This window comes from Lissotriton helveticus, chromosome 3_1 (assembly GCF_964261635.1).
Source record: "Lissotriton helveticus chromosome 3_1, aLisHel1.1, whole genome shotgun sequence".
NCBI lineage: Eukaryota > Metazoa > Chordata > Amphibia > Caudata > Salamandridae > Lissotriton > Lissotriton helveticus.
In genome coordinates this window covers 1,727,076,732-1,727,097,054 of record NC_136061.1, presented here as the reverse complement: position 1 = coordinate 1,727,097,054, position 20,323 = coordinate 1,727,076,732, and the positions used below count along the sequence as shown (strand labels likewise).

The window sequence follows — 20,323 nt, the reverse complement described above, 5'->3', positions numbered from 1 at the left end:
TGGCAACGCTGCTCCTCAACCACACTGGCTTTGAGAGAACTGTATTGGTTGCCAGTGATGGAACGCATTCGTTTTAAATTTCTATGCCTGGTTTTTAAAGCGATACATGGACTTGGCCCTGTTCCTATGAAGGAAAGCTTCTCTTGGTATCAACCTACAAGGCAGCTCCGATCCTCCAGTTCCGGGCTTCTCACGGTGCCTAGATTTAAACAGTCCAGGCTAGGAGGAAGGGCATTTAGTGTGGCCGGCGCACGACTGTGGAATGGACTTCCCAAGAGTCTTAGACAGATCAGCGCCTTGTTAGAGTTTCGTAGGAACCTGAAGACCTGGCTTTTTCCTAGGGCCTAGTCTGAGCACTTCCTCCATATTCTATCAGCTGCGACCTATTCCATCGTGGTTCGGTTTTTAGTCTGAAGCGCCAGGATACCCGTGGGGTGACAGATTGCGCTATATAAGCTCTAAATCAATCAATCAATCAATCAAGTACAAAGATAGAATTGATGTTTTTTCCCTTCATCTCTCTAGCCTGTAATTTCACTTCATGAAAATGTTCCATTCTACTGTGCTGTGGGTGACACTGCCACCGAGCAGAGGTGTTTTAAGGCATGGGGAATGTGGATAATTAGCCAAGGCCCCCACCTGCCAAGAGTTCCCTGGGAAAGTGTACTTTCACTCTTTCACACTTCTGTCTATTTCTGAAGGCTTATACCGCCTGATGTCCCCTGGGACAGTGCTGCAAACCACCAATATGCCTTTTCCTCCTGCTAGAAAACAGCATTGATGGTATGTTTATGGTGGAAGCAAGATGTTGAAAGAAAGAAATTTGATAACAACCTTACAATGTCTTGTTAAAATAAGGGTTCACCCTTATTAGCCCTGCCAAAATTACAGCAGCTAGTCCGATGAGTGAGTAAAAGTCCATTGGCATCATAGCTATGTTCATATGATTGGTGCTTTTCTTTTACAGCCAAGGCTTAAATCTTTCCCACCCTCCTGGAAGTTGTAAAGGTGAACAACAGAGCAGAATTTTAGGAGAGAAACTTGATCTCTGTTTTGTGGACCACCTCAAACACAGGGGCCATCAGCACAGACAAATCCATACCAAGCACCAGTGGTTTCCTTACTAGACGGAAGGTTTGAAAGAGCTCTTGATGAACGACTCAATGATTCAGTGCCAAATAAGTCAATAAGCACATCTAAACCTTGGGAAAACAAGAACATTAACCCTTATTAAACTATATTTCAGACCTGATTTGGCAAGTGATGCAAGGTATGGCAACAGCTGATGTTGTTGTGAAGATAACAGATACAATCTTTGCTACTGCATCAATGTCAAATGCTTTTCTACTTTAATGATTTATGTTGGTAGCTAAATGGTTCTGATTATTGATAGAATGTTCCTATAGTCTCCCATGATGTTGAAGTGTTGAAATTGCATTTCCTTAGGTGCCATGCTGGCCACTGTATTGAGCTGGGACTAGGATGTAGAACTTCACCACTCTACTTGGTTAGTAGAAATGGAAGGACCTTCAGTCTCAAGAGGAGTGGGCATCATGGACACATGTTGTAGTTGCAGTATTGACTTGACAAACTCGGACCTTGAGAATAAGGGAAAGTGGTGGAAAGGCGTAACAAAACATCCAAGACCAAGAGCCTTATTATGTATTGGCATTGTTTGCGCCCAGCGCAACTTTGAAAAGGTGCGTTGGGTGCAAACAATGCCAATGAGCCCCATTAAGGTGAATGCGCTGCCCTGGGGACAGCTGTGAACTTGCGTGGCCCCCATTTATGTGAAAACACGGAGCAGCTGCTCCGTATTTTCACAGTGCAGGCGGCACCTGCCTGCACTTTCAGCGGGATTTAGAGATCCCCTTGCAGGCAGGTGCAGCCAGTGGCTGCACCCAGCTGCAAGGGGATGTCTGGGCGGTCCATGGGACCCCATTTACCCCTGCAGAGGGCTGCTGTCAGGAGGCGCACTGACAGCGTGCCACCTTTTAAATGGCGCACCGTCAGTGCGCCTCCTGAGGGCTTCCTTGACTCTGTAATATGGCGCGACCGCAGAGTCAAAGGAATTCCCTCATTGCTTAGGGCACACCCATATGCAAATGAGGGAACACCCCTTGTTGATAGCGCTGGAGCTTTAAGTGCGCCAGCGCTATCGGTATTATAGAAGGGGACGCACAAGCGTCTGCGCACCCCTTCTATAATGTCAATGTGCCCCGGGGCGTGCAAAGCGGGCGCAAACACCCATTGCTCCCCGGGCCACCTTACGTAAAACGGCCCAGGTCCTCTCTTTCTCTGTATTTCCCCTTTGCCAGTGCCACTGAATGAAGAGTTGGCTTTTCTTGTTCTCCTTGGCTGCGTCTGAAAGGGGAATGACCCATTCCTCTGATACTGCCTGTCAGGCAGCCCATCTCTCACACTAGGCCAGGAGTATTTGGATCTGTTGAGTATGTTCGCCTTTTCAATACATTTTAGTGGCAGGTGTGCTGCGGAGGTGCACATTCCATTGATGGCACAGTCATGGTGACTTCTTTGACCAAACAGGCAGTCTCATGTTTCGTTGCTTCCTAATATTTTACCCTTTTTGCAACACACAGCGAAATGTTAATACCCGCAAATAAACTGTATACATTTAGCAGTTAGGACAGCAAAAATGAACCACATTTTTTGGACCTGAAGTGTTCTAGAAACAAATATTTTATTAGGAATCAAAACAAATCAAAACACTTTACTTGGTGATGCGCACATTATAAATATTCACAGAAACCCTCTTTCCACAAATGTGCTGTATAGTTTCACAGTAAAACTATGTCTGTTCCAATTTACTGACCATTTCAATGGAAAATGTGCTGCCTGTAAATGATAATGCGCTACCATACGATGCTTTAGTTACATTAAAAAAAATCACTCTTCCTCGTGTCCATGAAAGGTAGGCGGGGCACGAAAGTTTGTCGTTGAAAAAAGTGGTTGTTAAAGACAACAAAGGTCCTCAGGAAATTTTTAAATGAACAGAAAAAATGAAATTACAGACCACAATCGGTACTATAATCAGGTTTCCAGACCCAGCCGGGTAAGGAAATGTTTAATTAAAGATAAAAAGGAATTTGGTTGACCTAGAGAGGGTCAAATACAAACATTTTAGATAGGGCACAATCCTGTACCTATCCTGCAAGAAAGAGAAATATAGTAGAAGAATCAGGTGGGAAAGGAGGGTTGTTCAGGCAAGAGGTTTGGAGCCAAATGTCGCTTGTAAATTAATAATCAATTCAAAACAAGTTTCGACATGCAGTATTTACAGAATGGCATACAGTTGAATTTTCTGTAATACTGTTCAAGCGTCAACGTTTCGATCCCCTGGCTCCTAATGAACCGGGATCATCATCAGGACTATTTAAATCATTTGCCTGTGTTAAGAATGCCTGCCGAGCAACGTGCTTGGTCCTGGTCAGGCGCCTTAGTAGGTGGTCAGGTTACCGTAATTATACCGGTACCTGGTTAGGGGCGAGGTTAAATGGCCTCGCAGTCGAGTGATCCTAGCGGTCTTACTCGAAGGTGGGGATTGTGTCCTTGGATAAGGACCAATGTAATTACAACACCCTGTTGGCTATAGTGGCCTTGTAAATCGAGGCGGGTAGACAGCGAATCGTCGCTGCAGGAGATGCGGACAGAGACTATCGAGTCTCGCCGTCAACCCGCCTCGATTTACAAGGCCACTATAGCCAACCGGGTGTTGTAATTACATTGGTCCTTATCCAAGGACACAATCCCCACCTTCGAGTAAGACCGCTAGGATCACTCGACTGCGAGGCCATTTAACCTCGCCCCTAACCAGGTACCGGTATAATCACGGTAACCTGACCACCTACTAAGGCGCCTGACCAGGACCAAGCACGTTGCTCGGAAGGCATTCTTAACACAGGCAAATGATTTAAATAGTCCTGATGATGATCCCGGTTCATTAGGAGCCAGGGGATCGAAACGTTGACGCTTGAACAGTATTACAGAAAATTCAACTGTATGCCATTCTGTAAATACTGCATGTCGAAACTTGTTTTGAATTGATTATTAATATACAAGCGACATTTGGCTCCAAACCTCTTGCCTGAAAAACCCTCCTTTCCCACCTGATTCTTCTACTATATTTCTCTTTCTTGCAGGATAGGTACAGGATTGTGCCCTATCTAAAATGTTTGTATTTGACCCTCTCTAGGTCAACCAAATTCCTTTTTATCTTTAATTAAACATTTCCTTACCCGGCTGGGTCTGGAAACCTGATTATAGTACCGATTGTGGTCTGTAATTTCATTTTTTCTGTTCATTTAAAAATTTCCTGAGGACCTTTGTTGTCTTTAACAGTTGATCACCCATGGTCCAAAGGTACTTTTTGGGTTCCCTTGTTTATATGAAAATGAGTTGAAAAAAGTGGGTCACAATTCCAAAAAGTTTGGAACCACTTGTCGAGAGCGATCTTAGGTAAAATCATGCACTCTACTATACTGTGTTAATGAGCGTGAGTTAAAAAAATAGAACAGGGCATACTTGCTGATATAAAATAAAATAAAATATAGATATATTATCTGAATTAATCCTGGCTGCTGATAATTAATCTGGTCCGAATTACAGTTAATTGGTTATTTTCTCGTTGTGTAACTACGGTGAGGACCAACCATATGAAAATCAGTCTGGGCCCCGCTTAAAAGGAACAGACCAGCTGAACTGCCAGGCCAGTCCACTCTGAAAGGTAACACAGCAACCCTCGAATATTTTCAGTCTGTTTGGGCCGTCATCTGAGAGGTGCAGCTTGAGACTCAGGCACTGTGAGATACAGAAACCACATCTGGGAACAACCTTTACACAAGGGCAACTCCGTGAGAAAAACAAAAAGCTCTGGATGGAAGGATTGAATTCATTTCAGCCACTGTTGCTTAGTCTGACCCCGTTCCCATGCATCCTCTGAATAGAAGCATTCCTTCCTTCGAGTTTTATGCTCTCACCCTGCACTTTACGGAAGGATTAATGTTGTATCCAAAGGAAACACCACTCATGAGAACGCATAGGACTATACTTTATAACTTACCAAAGCTGTAGAGGGTGAATGAAAACAATATCAGTACCCACCACAGCAGGCCCCTGGTGCTCACTGTGGCCCTTGTACTGTGGGGCTCAATAATGGTATTGTCCGTGAAGGGGGCTTCATGCCTACAAGTCATAGACACCATCTAATTTACAGCTAGGAAGATTGCAGCTGCAACAATGGTATTGTGAGACAGCAACACCGGTGACCTTTCTTTGTCCTTAGTTGTCCTCTGCACAAGAAGCCTACTTGGCTCTTCCGGGTCCTACACAAAAAAAGGAAATATTCACTCCATTGGTAATACCTCTATCAAGGTGACACGGGTGATCACCAGATTCTCTACTAGTTTGTGTAACTGCTAGGCTGTGCGAAGGACGGCCTGTACATGCACGACAACTACAAATAGCTACAAACCGTAGACACAGTTCCTCCAAGCACAGATATTTCAATATCCTATTCCAGGATGTGCCTGGACAAGATATCCAACAGTTGGAGATCGAAAGAAGATGGCCGCACCCTCCCATTAGCCTCTGTGAGGTACCGAGGAGGCAGACAGGGCCCTGTCTGAGGGGGGAAGGAGTAGTGTTAGGCTGGATGCAACAGTAGCAGGTGAAAGAGCAGCGTATATGTCCTGAATAAATTGTTCAATAAAGTTGTAGGGCGGCAGGGAAACTTGTTGGATGTGTTTTGGGGAAGATGGCAGTTTTTGGGGCAAGATCCCGAATCTCAGTCTGGTGGCTACGGCTTCACAGCACGAGATAGGGTGGACGGCTGACAAGAGTTGCCAGTCCCTCTGTTGCCAGGGGCAGCCAGACAATTAAGAATTGTAAATATAAATAGCTATGTATTTTCAGCCAGCATAGTTGAAAAAATGTATCCGGAGTTGTAAGCCGTAAAGTTTCGCAACCTTACAAACCCATGATAGCTTCCTTGGTAGCACAGTCGCTACCCTCATACCAGCTGGACTGCTAAATCAGTGCCAGGGGCCCTGGGCTCGGTAAGAAAATAAACTTTTCTGCCTCAGCTGCGCTGCTGTGACAGTCTTATGCACCATCTGTACTGTAAAAGAAACATAACTAAGATTAAAAAGGAAAATTGTAAGTTGAATATTCCAAATACAAATAGGAACATTTTAAATAATTAAAAGTCCCTCGATCCCTTAACGTTTTGGCAGAGGCAGAATATGTTAACTGAATAATAACATATGAACATTACAAATGAGTGCATCTTAATGATAGCTGTACAGTTCTAGTGGTACTCTTTCCCAGGTACCAATTACTAGCAGGCCAGCAGCGGGCAATCATGCAATATCCTGAATACATCAAGCGTCTTCGGGAGCACACTGCTAAGCAACGCCGAGCCAGGCTGCAATGACAAGGCCTATTCACCTACAAGTGAAAGTAGTAGAAACATGAAACTTTGAACAAGCTCTTTCAAGTGGCTGTCCCTAGGCTGGAAAAGGAACCAGGAGGTGGGCATCTCAAGAAGCTTGATAAGGCACCTTGTCACTTCTGGTAAAAAAAATAGCAAATGGGCAGTGAGGCGAGGCAGCAGTGTACAGTGATACAGTGAGGAGGCTCCTGGGTGACATCCTTTACGCCAGGGAGTATGGCGGCGGCAGGACCTTGGAGCTCTTGATAGCTTCTTCGTATGAGGGCAGGAGGACCTGCAGATAGAAAGGAGTGAAGAGGTTAGCGCACAGTCCTTGCTACTCTGGTACATACTTACTCCTGTTGTGCTTGTTAGAGACAGGACTATCTCTTTCTGTAGACTACAAACTCATAGAGCGCCAAACACATACTGTTTTTCTCATTGACTGTTCCTTTTCACAGCGTACAAGCCCACTGAGTGTCTCACTCACCGTGTTTTTCTCCCTGACGGTCCCATTTGAATATCTACGACCTCATTGAGTGTTACACTCATCAGCTCGTTCTTATTGACATATTTGGATTTATAGGGTTCAATTTGTAGACTAAAAGTATATTGATTTGGTTTAAAAAAAATTAAAATCGTGAAAAGAGGGATATGCCTCATTTGCTAACCTAAGGTCAGCCAATAAGGGGAGGCAGCAGTCCCTACCTCGTCACAGAGTGGGATTGGGTTAGTGAGACTGCTGACCTCACCCCACTCTGTGACAAGGTGTCAGTAATAGACACTCGACCCTGGGCGCTTCAAGGCTTAAAACAGGTACAGGTCCATCACTGATGCTCCCCGTCATCACAAGGGGGACGGCCTCGAGGACTGTTGCAAAGCTGGGGAGGTCACGCCCAAAGGAGCTGTGACATCCTCAGACTGGCAAAGTTCAACTCAGGCAGTCGGGCACCTGCACATTTAGCGCATGTCTAGCTCTTGGCTGCCTGACCAGAAAATAAAGAGTGTCTGTCAGACCGACCTTTGCTCAGCCTGACAGACACTCTTTATTTATTTATTTGAAGGTTTTGTATAGCGTGAACATGACCCTTGCGGGTATCAGAACGCTTTACAGGGTAAGCATAGGGCAAAGTACTTCGTGCAACAGTTATTGCGTCTTGATACAAATAGATGCAAAAGTGTATGCATAAAAACAGAAGATACAAAACATCAAAAACAGAGATGGCCAACATCCATCATGCGGGTCACAGAATTGTGGAGCTTTACTCATGAGTAGAGACATCACTTCCTTCTTGAATGAGGCAGTAGAGGTATTAAGTCTGGTTTCTGGGGGAAATGTGTTTCAGATCCTTGGGGCGATCCCAGAGAAGGCTCGGTTGTATGTTTTGTTTTTGGAAAACCTTTGTGGTTTAAGAAGAAGAGTGCAGGAGCTCATGGAGGATCTATTGCTCTCCTCTTTGTCCAAAAGGTGCAGGGCATGACCATAGCTGCCAAGGTTTCAGATTGCTTATGTGTGAATTTTTCATAATTTCAGTGTAATTAGGAGTGACATTTCAACGCCTATGAGTGATACTTTCAAACGAGTAAAATCAAGTAACGAAGAAGAGGAAAACATATAAATATCAGAAGTTACACCCATTTGAGCAACAAGAAACTCTAATTAATACCTTAAAACTGCTGCAAAGCACCAAAATAGAAGGGCAGTAACCAGACATAGACCGTGTGACTGCAGTCCTCAGTAACAGAGGGCAGGCAGGCGCTACTGCAGCTGCTCAGAAATGCCAAGCCTTTTGGGTGTTGAATGAAAAGGATGCCTCCTTGGTTTGTGCCATACAAACATACCTCTGTGTTGGACATTTGAGATCTCCCACATCTGCTTCTGGTGTGGCCCAAGACACTGTGCCTGCAGAGGTGCCACCCTACCTTAGATGCAGAGAGTTGAGAATCATGGCCATACTAGCTCGGGACCTACAGCTGTTTTGACCGTGGCAAGGGGCTAGAGAGGTGCGGAGGTTTAGTATTGGGGCCATGGGAACCATGAGCCTGCTGTGGACTCAGGGAGGCAGGTTAAGGCTGGGACCCATTGCAGTGCCCACTTCCTTTGTCCGGGGCTGTCCTCGGTGAGTCTACTGCTGTCCAGTGAGTGTTCTTCCTGACTCTCTCTCTCTCACGCAAGACACCACGAACAACCCACCAAAGAAGACACAGTCTTTGGACAGGCCATAACTCCTCTGCATATTTCTGGCATCCCCAAGACCCTCACGTTGGCTATTGCTTGATACTCTCACCCCATAGTTGAATGAACAGTGTGTATTTTATGTGCAGAGCCATCTTTCTGGCATCCTCACGCCCTCAGACATCCCGAAGACTCTGCCCACTGAACCCCACAATGGAGCAGCACCAACAAAGGCAGCAGGCTAAGGCTTTCAGAAGCAACAAGGTTTAAGTTAGTGGCACAGTTTACAAGTAATCCTCATGACTGTAAGACACTGTTACCTCTTTTTTTCTTAGCGTTGTGTTGCTGTGCTGCTGCTGCAATCGCCGATCACTGCTCAGGGACTTGAGGCTCGGCTGTAACAGGATTAGGCGCGGCGCCGGTCACATTAGATTTTTGACTGCATGCGGCAGCACGGGCCGGTGCGAGAAGCAGAAGAAGGCAGCACTGCGAGTGCCATGATTAAAGCGCCACCCACTTTCTCCCATAACAAACTCCCCGCCTTCGGAAGCAGGACGTGGCGTCTCCCCCCATGGCGCAAGGCGTTTTAAGGTAAATCAACTTAATCTGACCGGTCCCACCCCGCCTCTGACACTAGTAGCCATTGGGCCTGACAATGAACTCAGGCTGTCTGAGAACGACGCCACAGAATGCATCACGTTGCAAATGTGTCGCAATCTGGCGCATTGTTTACGCAGCCGCTTCGTCACAAAAGTGATGCAATGGCAGCCCAAAAGTGTCGCAAGGGGCTTGTAAATCTGCCCTAAGTTGGTATCCTTACTTTGAGTTGTGGGAGCAGCCTAAGTACAGCAAATAAAGTCTAGTATGGACGATGGTGAGCCCATTTGAAGCACTGGTATTTGCAGAAAAACAGAAAGTGTGCATGAGGAGTAAAAAAGAAAAAGTGATGCACTAGAGTCTGGCACATCACTGCGTCTTTTGGTAATAGAACCATACACTAAAAAGGTTCAATCTTCCCATTAACATTAACATTTTGATTTTTCTATATTTCTTTGTAAATTAAATAAAATATTTTGTTAGTTGTGTATTTGTTTGATGCATACGTGTTTCTGTATTTTTCTCTATTGTTTTGAGGTTCAGATCGGGCTATTGCTTGCAGGAAGTTGGTCTTAGGCTTACGGTAGTGATTAAGTGAGTTGCAGCAGAAGTCAAAGGGTTAGGTAGGATGGGCAGAGACCTAGGGTGTCCCTGGTTCACATTATAAAAATGTTACCCATACCAACAATGTATTTGCACAGTAGATGGTAGAGGCGTGACAATAGGATAGGGATCAAAAATTGTGTGAGATGATATAGTCACCAAGCATGAACGTTCATATTTTTCATCTGAAGACCTGGAAAACTACTGCATTTATTAACATAAAGTCAGTCCACCGTCCGGAAAGCGCTTATTCGATAATTGGCGTTCAAACTGCGGAAACATTCCTTTGCTCTTAACACACAGGTAGCCCTCAGTCCTGAGATGTCGCTTTGTGGGATGTTGGGAGAATTTATGCGTGTTGTCATCTGGCGCTGCATTTTTTCGTATTTAGCACTGTTTGGAATCACTTTCTTGCTTGCATTCAACAAGGAGAGGACTGTCAATGCTCAGCTAGTCTAACACTCTCGCTCGGACATGCCATAGTTCCTAAGGTCAGTGCTACAGTAACATTTATTGTGACAGAGTCACCCTGAACCACAAGATATATCTCAATACAAAAAAAGCTTAAAGTTGAGGATGATGTTGCGCGCTGCTGCACTCGCTTCAGCAGCTTCGGCTGCTATGGCCAGTGCTCCATTCTTCCCCAAGCAGAGCAAGGTACGAGAAAATAAATCCATCTGGAAATTTCCATTCAAAGGTTTCTCACAAAGATATTGCCAGTTGTGAAGTGCGGCAACCATCACCAGCCAGTAAGGTTGAGAATCTAAGGGCCTCATTTACTAACTTTTGATACACAGCAGTGAAGCAAGGCTTTCTTTCGGCTCTGGCATGTGTCAAAATAAAAAGCCAGGAATGTGCCGTATCTGCAAGATACAGCGCATTCCTGTCCTTCTCACCTGAACCGGCGCACAAACCACAGCTGCGGGCAAACGCAGACACCCTTGCGTTGTGTTGCAAGAGTGCCTGTGGGGATGCTTGTTTTTGTGCAGGAAGGGACACCGTACTGCACAAAAACAATAATTGATGGCAGTTTCCTCTTTCTATGCATGCTGCAGAATGCAAGACTTATGCTAAAGAATTAATTTGAATAAGTAGACAAACAAAATCCCTTGTAGTCACTTCTCACTCTGAATTGTTCATTGCCCAAGCCTACAAGGGTTTATAGGGTTCCCCTGGATTATTTTATGCTGCAGAATGCAGCGCACACAGAAAGATGAAAAAACTAAAAGTATTTCTCCTGTTTGCGCCTCTTTACGTCTCCCTTAGGGAGGCATAGGAATCTGTTGCATTCCCATGTTTACGATTCCTCATAAATCTTTGAATGCTTCAGATTCCATGGGCTTTGTGTGGGAACACCCACAGCAACACCCATCGAACGCCCCTTTCACGCAGTGTTATGCACAAAATGGTACGTATGGTACCCCCCAGCATTTACATGCAAAAAGCGGCAGGCACCGCACGGTGCCTGCCGCTTTGTGCATGTAAATGTAAAACCTGCATTTTTAACCTTGCGATGGGTGCTGCTTCAAGCAGCACCCGCCGCAAGGTTAAAAATACGGGATGTGACCGCCAGGGTGGCGGTCACATCCTAATTGCACTGGAGGAACCGCCCCTGCCCCTGCGGACGGTCCCTCCACCTCGGGGATGGCGGACGGACGCTGGTCCGTCTGCCATCCTAATAGGCCCCTAGGTTTTGGTTTAGTACAAAATGGCATAAAAGCCCGTGCATTACAGACTAATAACTTTGAAAGTTAGAAATACAGCTTCATTATTGTGGATAAAAGGGAAAGGATAAAAGTCAGGACTTCCTTTTCTGCTTTTTCTAAAAATTACATCTGTGGATCTGATGGTAAATAATTACTGCTTTTTAGAAAAAAATATGAAACAAACTTTCTGTGTTTCAGTAAAGCTACTGTGCTTAGTTTCAAAAGAAGAATTGTGAGTGTTCTAAATAAATGCATTTAAGGACACAAAGAAAGGAATGAGGCTTGCTTTTCATATGTAGAAACAACAAAAGGGTTAGTGATCATTCTTCAAAAAATGACTACATGAAAAAAATTGTTAAAAGTCATTGCACTCGCCAGTTTCCCCTTGCGGGACCAACGGCGCACGCCATGAAGGTGTGAATGAGGCAAATAGGCATCTCAAGTGGGAGGGGAAGCTCACACTAGCCACCCCATTATAGAGCACGGAGAAGCTGGGAAGTTTATGGAAGTTTAAGGGATTTGACAAGTGGGATCTTATTGGAATTACGCAGATAAAAGATGTTTGGGGGGGCACGATTCACACATTTGATTCCCTCAAGCAACAATACCACCTTCATGACAATGAGCACTATCGTTACCTCCAGATTAGGCATGCGCTGCTTACACATATCCCCAGAGACACGACTCTTCCCGACACTTCCCCTCTTGAAGACCGAGTGTTGGACGGACACCTCCCAGAGAAGACTATCTCTTTAATATATAAAAAGCTCAGAAATAATATGGAGGACCCGCTGGTGCTTCTCAGGACACACTGGAGTACGGATGGGTTGGAGCTAGATGACAAAGATTGGCGAGAGGCGGTCTCCTCTCCGAAGGTGGTAGATATACAGATGAGGCTCAGATTAGTGCAACTAAAGATTTTACACAGGTCATATGTAACGGGGTCTCGTCTGGTTCGTATGGGTCGAGTGGAGAGTGGAGAATGTCGGAGGGGGTGCAGAGAGCTTGGAACCTTCATGCATATACTGTGGCACTGTACAGAGGTGCAGAAGTACTGGGTGAAGATCCATGATACGCTGCGAGACGTCTTAGGGGTGGAGATACGGCCTGAGGCCCGCAGGTGCATACTGAAACGTTTGGGAACCCACAGATCTGAGTGTGTATCAGAGACAATGGGTAACATTGGCATGTATGGTAGCTAAACGTAACATTGCTCAGCTGTGGGGAGCCAGTCAACCACTTCGGGTTGTGAAGTGGGTGGAAGACCTGGATTGGTGGTTGTTCAGGGAGAGGTCGGTCTATGTAGCCAGGGGTTGTCCTGAGAAGTGGGGGAAGGTATGGGAGGCTTGGAATCAATATCATGGAGATATCTGTATGCCCCGATACCAATGGAGGAAGTGGAGGCGCATGAATCCCTGTGATCCATTATTTATATTTTGTACTCATTATTCTGAATGTATGGAACTGTAACACTGACATGTGTGAGAGCTGCTAATGTCACCTGATATCTTTCTTTGTTGTTTTGTTAATAAAAAGTTTTTTTTAAAAAGGTCATTGCATTAAAATTGTTTTTGCATTATCACAATCTTTATAATGTTTAATAACACTATAGTGAACATTTAATAATATTCAGCAATGAAGAAAAGTACCCTCAGCTAATTGTGCATTAAGATTTCAATGTTTAAATGGTTAAATATATTGTGCATCCAAATTAAAAAGGTGAGTATTAGTTTCTCTCATAATGACAATATGACTGTCTCTCAGTGACAAACTTAAAATGTAGTATGGCCTAATGGCTGCAGTGTCAAATACAAAGGCTATTAAAAGTTATGCAAAGAGTAGCTCTACAGACATGTGAATTACATTGCAAACCTTTATGCAAGTCTTTATGCCAAGAATTCTGGGCGCGTTATGGCATTATGAAAACTAACATTTTTAGCTAGTTCTTAAGGTGCTAGATCACACAGTGCACAAGAATAAAAAAAAGAAAGAGTAAAAGTTCATCCTACCTTTAAATTATCAGCACACAGGCACCGAGCAGGGATGCCCTTTAGTCATGCTTCTCGAGTGTTACTTTGAATTGTAAAGACCACATGGAAATAGCTTTGCATAGACGAGGGACACAGGTTTAAGGGTCAGAGGCCAAGTTCTGTACTTAGAACTGACCAGCACTACTGAAAGCAAAATGTCCACGCAGGGAGTCCTTGAGCATGTTTTTTATCTGAGGTTAGCCACTGAGACAGTGTGTGATTTCCACTTTTAGGGGCCTACATTAGACAATGAAAGCATCACAGCATTTCCTGATGTGTACATGTACATATATAATTGTGTAAATGCAAGTTGTACATTTAGTTTATAACCCTTGTAATAATAATACAAATAAATAAATAAACAGGGCTGTATTTGATTGAATGGGGAACATATTCCTTTTCAGCAGATTTGCTTCTATTTTGGTCTACAGCAAATAAAACGTGCTAAGCAAACGCACACTCCAGTGCCACTTGTTTTAAATAGGAAAAATATAGATATAATACCTGCTTCTAATGTTGAAGAGTAGTTTAACAAATTAATTCTTTTGTATTAATTACATTTCCTGATTCTAACATTGTAGGATAAAACACTACAGGTAATGTAAACTTAGCTCTAAAGATGTCTAAGGCTATAACGTGCTTAGGAAAATTAGGGTCAAATTAATTCTCAATTCATGTTAATAATATTTAGAATATCATCATTAGTAATTTAACTACATTTAAGAAACAGAAGAATTTACTTAGTTGTTTCAATGAAATTATAGCCTTGATTAAGCCTTCCTGGAACAAGATTGGACACCACAGATCTGTTTTAGGTAACATTAGCTAAAAGAAATAATGCATATTCTGTTAGAAGCAGATGGGGATATCACTGTTTTCTTGAGAAATAATACCAGTGAAGGAGATATGCAGGGTGGGGTTTATCCCACTGAATAACGTTATCAAGGCGCAGGAGCGTCTGTGGCCCATGTCCAGAAATAATGGTTTTAACTTAAGATTACTGTGCCAGGGCTACGAAAAGGAGGCAATGAAATTAAGCTTGCATTCATGCGTCATCATATTAGACAGTACGATAGCTCTTTCTATGCGTTCGATTCCTATTTTTTCTCATTTCCGTAAAGCGCTAAAAACTTTCCTCTTTGCCCAGGCCTACCCCCGCTAAACCTCCTGGCCCTGTCTGTCCGGTTCTTTAGAGCTCTCAGCGCCAGGAAGCCGTTTGGCCATCGCGCGCTTTACAAATATTTTCATTCATTCATTCAAAGGAATTGGTAGTTGGTTATTGGATTAATGTTTTTTAGTTAGCTCAATGTGCTTGTACACTAAAATTTACAAAGTGGTACAGTCCAATAGTATTGGATATGGCCACCTTGATATGGATTCCCCAGGCTATTTACCTCCGACAAGTATGTTTGTGCCCAGCTGCCAAAGGGGGTAAATATTGTCGACAGGAGGTCACATGATTAGGTTACCTACTGTTGAAGGGGGGGTAGGAGACTAGCTCCTGGGAAATTAAGGGAAAGCAACACTGTGTGTTTTTTTGGTTTTCATGCTTTGTACATGTATTATTGTTAGTATTATGAGCTATTCTGTGTGGAAAGTACGCAGGGCAGCTTGTAGTTGTTCTCTCTCTCTCTCTTTCTCTCTAAAGCCTGTCTAAGCTGTCTAGGAACGGCCATGAGACAATTGGTTGGGCTCGCTTTAGTCATTCATTTCACAGGATGCTGTGAATATGTTTTTGAATAAATAGAGACAAACACATCACCAGACCACGTCTAATTGGCTATTAAGTAATACTGCTTGAACAAATTGTTAGAATTAACAAAATGAATAAATATATACGCCATGTTACTGCCCATCCTGTCTGCAAATTGATGAAGTTGGTGGCTTTTGTTCCAAATTCCAAGGTGGCAACGCCATTATTGTTTATGTTATTACAGCACTACAAATGTTGCAGAGATATCATGAGTCCCTCATTAGTTAGTCCATATAATCGAGCTGACAGCCCTTTCTGGAGCTGGTGAATAGGTTTCTCCCCTGAATTTTTGATATTACATGGCCCTGATCATGAAAAGTATAATACATATGGTTCACGATGCTAGGAAAGAAGCCCATATGCCCTTAGCACACATTTTTAAGAACAAAATGTTCTTTTGCTTGTTTTCGTATCTGCCACAAACAAGTTCCCCTGGAAAAGTCATGTCCCTACTAGGTTATGTTTAATTTATCAGTCATTCGTGTAATGTGGATCTCTATTACATTCACAGTTTTAGAGTTTCCCACTACACCTATAATATGGGAGCATGGTCATAAAGGCCAAAACATGGCTGTTCTTATGCAAGGAAAATTATTTTAGATGTGTCTGCAGTTTTGCACAATAGTAAAGGTTCACAAAGTAGAAGCTGTATCGTGATGACTTATAAGTCCAAGTTTGTTAAAAGAATAGTTGCTTTGAAATTCCTTTTCTTTGAGGTTCTTCAGAAAAATAATATAGGGGCTTTTCTGAAATAGAATATCCTCTTTTGATTGATCATTTGTATGTTGTGTCTAAAGATTTCTGTTCTGTTTACTAACAGGTATCTGCTGCCTTACAACCATTGCCAGAGGGGCCCGGACATCAGATCCAGCCTGAGGATTCAGCGCAAGTCCAGCTTGGAGCCGAGGTGAAGGGAACCAGCACAAGTGTTGCTGGCAACTAGGACCGCAGTGAAGCTGAGAGAGGCACATACCGATAACAAGAGCAAGGAGGTTTTGCCTGAGGTGACCCCCTCTGGAACAAGGGTTGCTTCGGATCTGTGCACCAGGCTTCTGAGTTCTGGTCTCCAAGTGAAAGCAAGTCTGCACCTTTGTTTGTTGATAAGGAGGTGCCTGGGCACACTAGGTATAATCTGTGGCCCGACGAAAGAGCAGTGCGCCAGCGGAGCAACACGGGAGTTAGGGAAGGACTTGAGTTTAGGGTACAGGTGCTGTGTCCCTGGTGCCTGTTAGATTAAAGTGAAGAATACCGGTGCACTGCCTGAGACACTGGACAGGATCGTTGAGGGTGTTTGCTCTGAAGGGTGATTGCCCTATCCTGAAAGAAGAAACTTTTTACTTAGCCTGGGTCGTGATTGTTTTTCTGGGTTGCAAGTTGTGCAGCTCCACCATCGGAGAAGTGAACACTTGATGAATGATAAGAGCCTGCCTGTGAGGCTCAGACGGACACAGGGAGAAGACTCCCCTCTGGCTGTTTGTACAGTGGCTTCAATTTCCCAAGTACTTTTTTTATTAGCAATGTACCCATTTGGTCGTCCAATTTTTGAGGTGGAGCAGTCCTTTGCGGCTCCTAGTCCTAATTTCCATGACCAAGTTTGGTCCTCCTGGTCCCCCAAAACAAAGATTTTTTTATGACAATATGTGTATGTAACTTCCATCATTTTTCTACTGCATAAGGATGTCTTCGGCTAATACTAAATGGACCGTCTGTGGAAATCCCAGGAATTACTGTTAGCATAAGCTTTGGCCATTTTGTTTGTGGCATCCATTTGCATTAGCCATGTATTAGCCATGTGATTCTGCCGTCTTCATTGTTGCTTGCCTTTGTATTTTGCTTGAGTCATCAACTGTAGTTAACTCCTTCAGTACTGAGCCAGAGCACTAGGCATGCTCAGAAAGGCCTGTAGTTGCTAGAATGCACCTGTCTTAGAATGTAACTGTCAGGCTGTTTCAACTGACATAAGCAGTTTTGTCTCCCCTCCCACTTTGCTGACCAAGTCATATCTATCTGCCCATGTTAGTCGATAGCTATTCCTGTGTATGCTTCTAACTTCTCTTTTAGTCTCCATGCCTAATGAGCAACAAAGTGTGTATAAAAGGCCCCTGGTTTCTGTATTCCTTGTACTACCTCATACAGTACCCGAGGGTGTTGTATTGATGTTGTCTCACTCATGAGTGATTAATAAACTTGTTATTTGATATTCCAGCTTCAGTGCCAATTTCTGTGTGTTGGTTTCAGGGTATGTCACCCTTCTTCAGCCAGGCTAGCTTGAATCCAGTGGCACAGTGAGCAAGGGACCCACGTCTGGGCATACCCATCCCACCAAGGGTGAAAAGTGTTACAGCAAACAAATGATGGACGGAATGCTGACAATGCTATCATTCTCCCCCAGTGAAAAGATCTGGGTTAAATCCATCGTTCTTTTGTCCACCACGCCATTCCAGTTTGTACCCAGCCATATGCAAATCAGTCTTGACCCTGTGTCCCATGGGAACAGTCAGACCTGGCTGAAGAGGGGAGAAACCCCGAAACCGGTCCTAGGATGCTTGTTTCCAGGCCAGGGAGGACCTGGCTTGGCAGTGCGGGCTGCACTGTTCCGATGAGGCTCAGGGTCAAGACTGATTTGCATATGGCCAGGTCTAAACTGGGGAGGCATGGTGAGCTAAAGAATGATGGATTTAACCCTGATCTCTTTAGTGGGGGTGAATGTTTTGCTTTGTTCTGCATTCTGTCCATCAATTGTCTGCCTTTTGATTAAACCCTGTGGCGGCCCCTATGTAGTCAAAATTTCGGGCCCGCCTCACAAATAATCTCCTTATACCCAATGCACCAGATTTTTTTGCAAACTGACAGCTGCCAGAAGATGAGTGTTTAAGAGAGAAACTGTTATGTGAATCTGATGTCTTTGGTGTATGTACAGTAATGTGTTAATGGGTACATTACATTAAGAAAGTATTTTCTCCATAGAGTCTTTAATATAAAGTTTCAGTTTCTGTAGTTGATTCATTTTTTTCCTATCTTTTGGAAACAATAATTAAGAAAGCTTGATTGTAATTTTCTTTCTAGATCAAATCAATATTATTTTGATCCGTTGTCTTGGGCCCTTAAAAGGAGTGGGGCCCATAGGCAGGTGCTACTTTGCCTATCTGTTAATCTTTAACTGTTTATCTGTACTTTGAATGGGTATGTGCATGTGTATGTGCTCGTGAATGATGGCGGTATGTTTGTACGCTTATGAAGGAATGGATGTCAGGGAGTGTTCATGTAGGTGGGTGGGTGTAAGTATATGTGTGCACTTGAGAGCGATGGTTGAAAGTGAGAGCACACATTTTCATCCACCCCACAATTCATCCACATTACAAGGTGCCACTGTCCTGCAGAACAGATTCGAAGGATTTAGTGCGCCCATATGTATACCTCACCAGTTAAGTACAGAGAGCTAGGCTGCCAAACGCAAACAATTTTGATCCAAGATCATCAGCCATGATGTTTTGTTAAATTCTGCAAACAAATCATTTACTTATAGGCTCTCTGGAGTGACAGGTGTAGAAAGAAAACATGGATACATAGGTGTCGACTTATATTGTCTGGGCGAGTTCTGTAGGTGACGACGACATAACTAGAGTAGAATAGCCTAGTTTGCTTAAATGAAATGACCTACTTTTTGGCAATAACTCTTGAAGTACTGGAATGGTTTTAACTAAGGCATCTGATCACACCAGGAGCCACTTTCTGCCCTTTTCTTGCCTATCAGGTTAACAGAAAGATGAGGCTGGCTCATGCTTAGATATTTTTGTGTCACTTCTCTCCAGGTTAGGGTTTCTTGGTATCTTTTGGGGCATCAATTAGTCACCTTTTAGAGAGGACTTCATCATCTTAGCTTCCCTTCCTAGAATAGTCTTGGCATGCACGTGGGAGCACGTCACAAGAATGTAATTTGGACAGGTGGGGGGAGTGGGAGCTTGTATAAGGGTGGTCCTCGAAGTATTCTCGGCCTAACGTGAAGGGTATTTGAAATGCGATAGGTAAACTGATGGTCTTCTCGGTCAAGGCTCCTGTGTGATATCATGCGACTCTGTTTAAGCAGTTAACTGTGTTCATGTTCAAATGTGATAAAACAATAAAAATATCAAAATAAAAATAAAAGAACGTAATTTTGACAAGCTGATAAGGGGGCTTTTACGAAAGATTTGCATGTCTTTCCACCCAACATTGGTCAGCTACAATCATAAATATTCCAAATAGTTAACAATATAGTAACAGAAAGAACAGTCTTTGGGATAGCATTGGCTCTGAATGCTTCAGAGAATGCAATAAAAAAAAAATCTGACAATGGACCTTGCTAAAAAACTGATCTAACTTTTGGAAAGCAAAACATTATTTTATTCATTGAAATGGTGGGACTTCATTTCAAGTTTGCCAGACAGGATACTCCAACCACCAAACCCAAGGTCCGTACGCTCTATTTATAGCCAGGTGGCCCATCATGTTGCCTCCAGCAGAGCCCATGTAAGCTCTGCTGGCGGACACCTTACACCCACTGCCTGATAGACTTGAGGTTCTAGGTGTAAGAACCTTAGGAGGACGTAGCTTTGGGGAGGTTGTTTGGGGAGTTACACCCCCCTAAAACATTTATTCTGTTGTAAATAGTGGAGACAGGTACTTTCAGTTGGGAATGGTGTAGCATCAGTCGAATTTCACCCGGGTTTTTTACATGCCCACACTGACAAAAACACACACACACAGACACTGACAAAAAACATACACACACACCCCCCCGCTCTAGTCTCTGTTCTTAAGGTCTTAAAAAATGTTGTGTTTTAAGTGCCCCCAACAATACACCCTCCTCTCTCTTTCCATTGCCGCATAAGCCCCATCTCATGTGTGCTTCTCAGATATTGTGTTTTAACAAAATATCCGAGTGTGATTGTTGGGAAATCTGAAGCTCACCCCCTGAATCTCATTGACCAAGCAACACCCCTGAGCCTCAGATCATCCGTCTGATTTAGG

General features: G+C 43.7%; 1 protein-coding gene across 1 annotated transcript in view; it reads right to left on the bottom strand.

Moving 5' to 3' along the window:
• Positions 1-2,682: 2,682 nt before the first annotated feature.
• The window catches only part of LAPTM5 (lysosomal protein transmembrane 5), a 169,040-nt gene continuing 151,399 nt past the window's right edge, over positions 2,683-20,323 (bottom strand). The window contains exons 8-9 of the mRNA XM_078682518.1: positions 4,180-6,743; positions 2,683-3,164 (exon numbers count right to left, since the gene is read on the bottom strand). Coding sequence (XP_078538644.1) covers positions 6,672-6,743 — 72 coding nt within the window. The 3' untranslated portion in view covers positions 2,683-3,164; positions 4,180-6,671. The remainder of the gene's footprint in view (positions 3,165-4,179; positions 6,744-20,323) is intronic.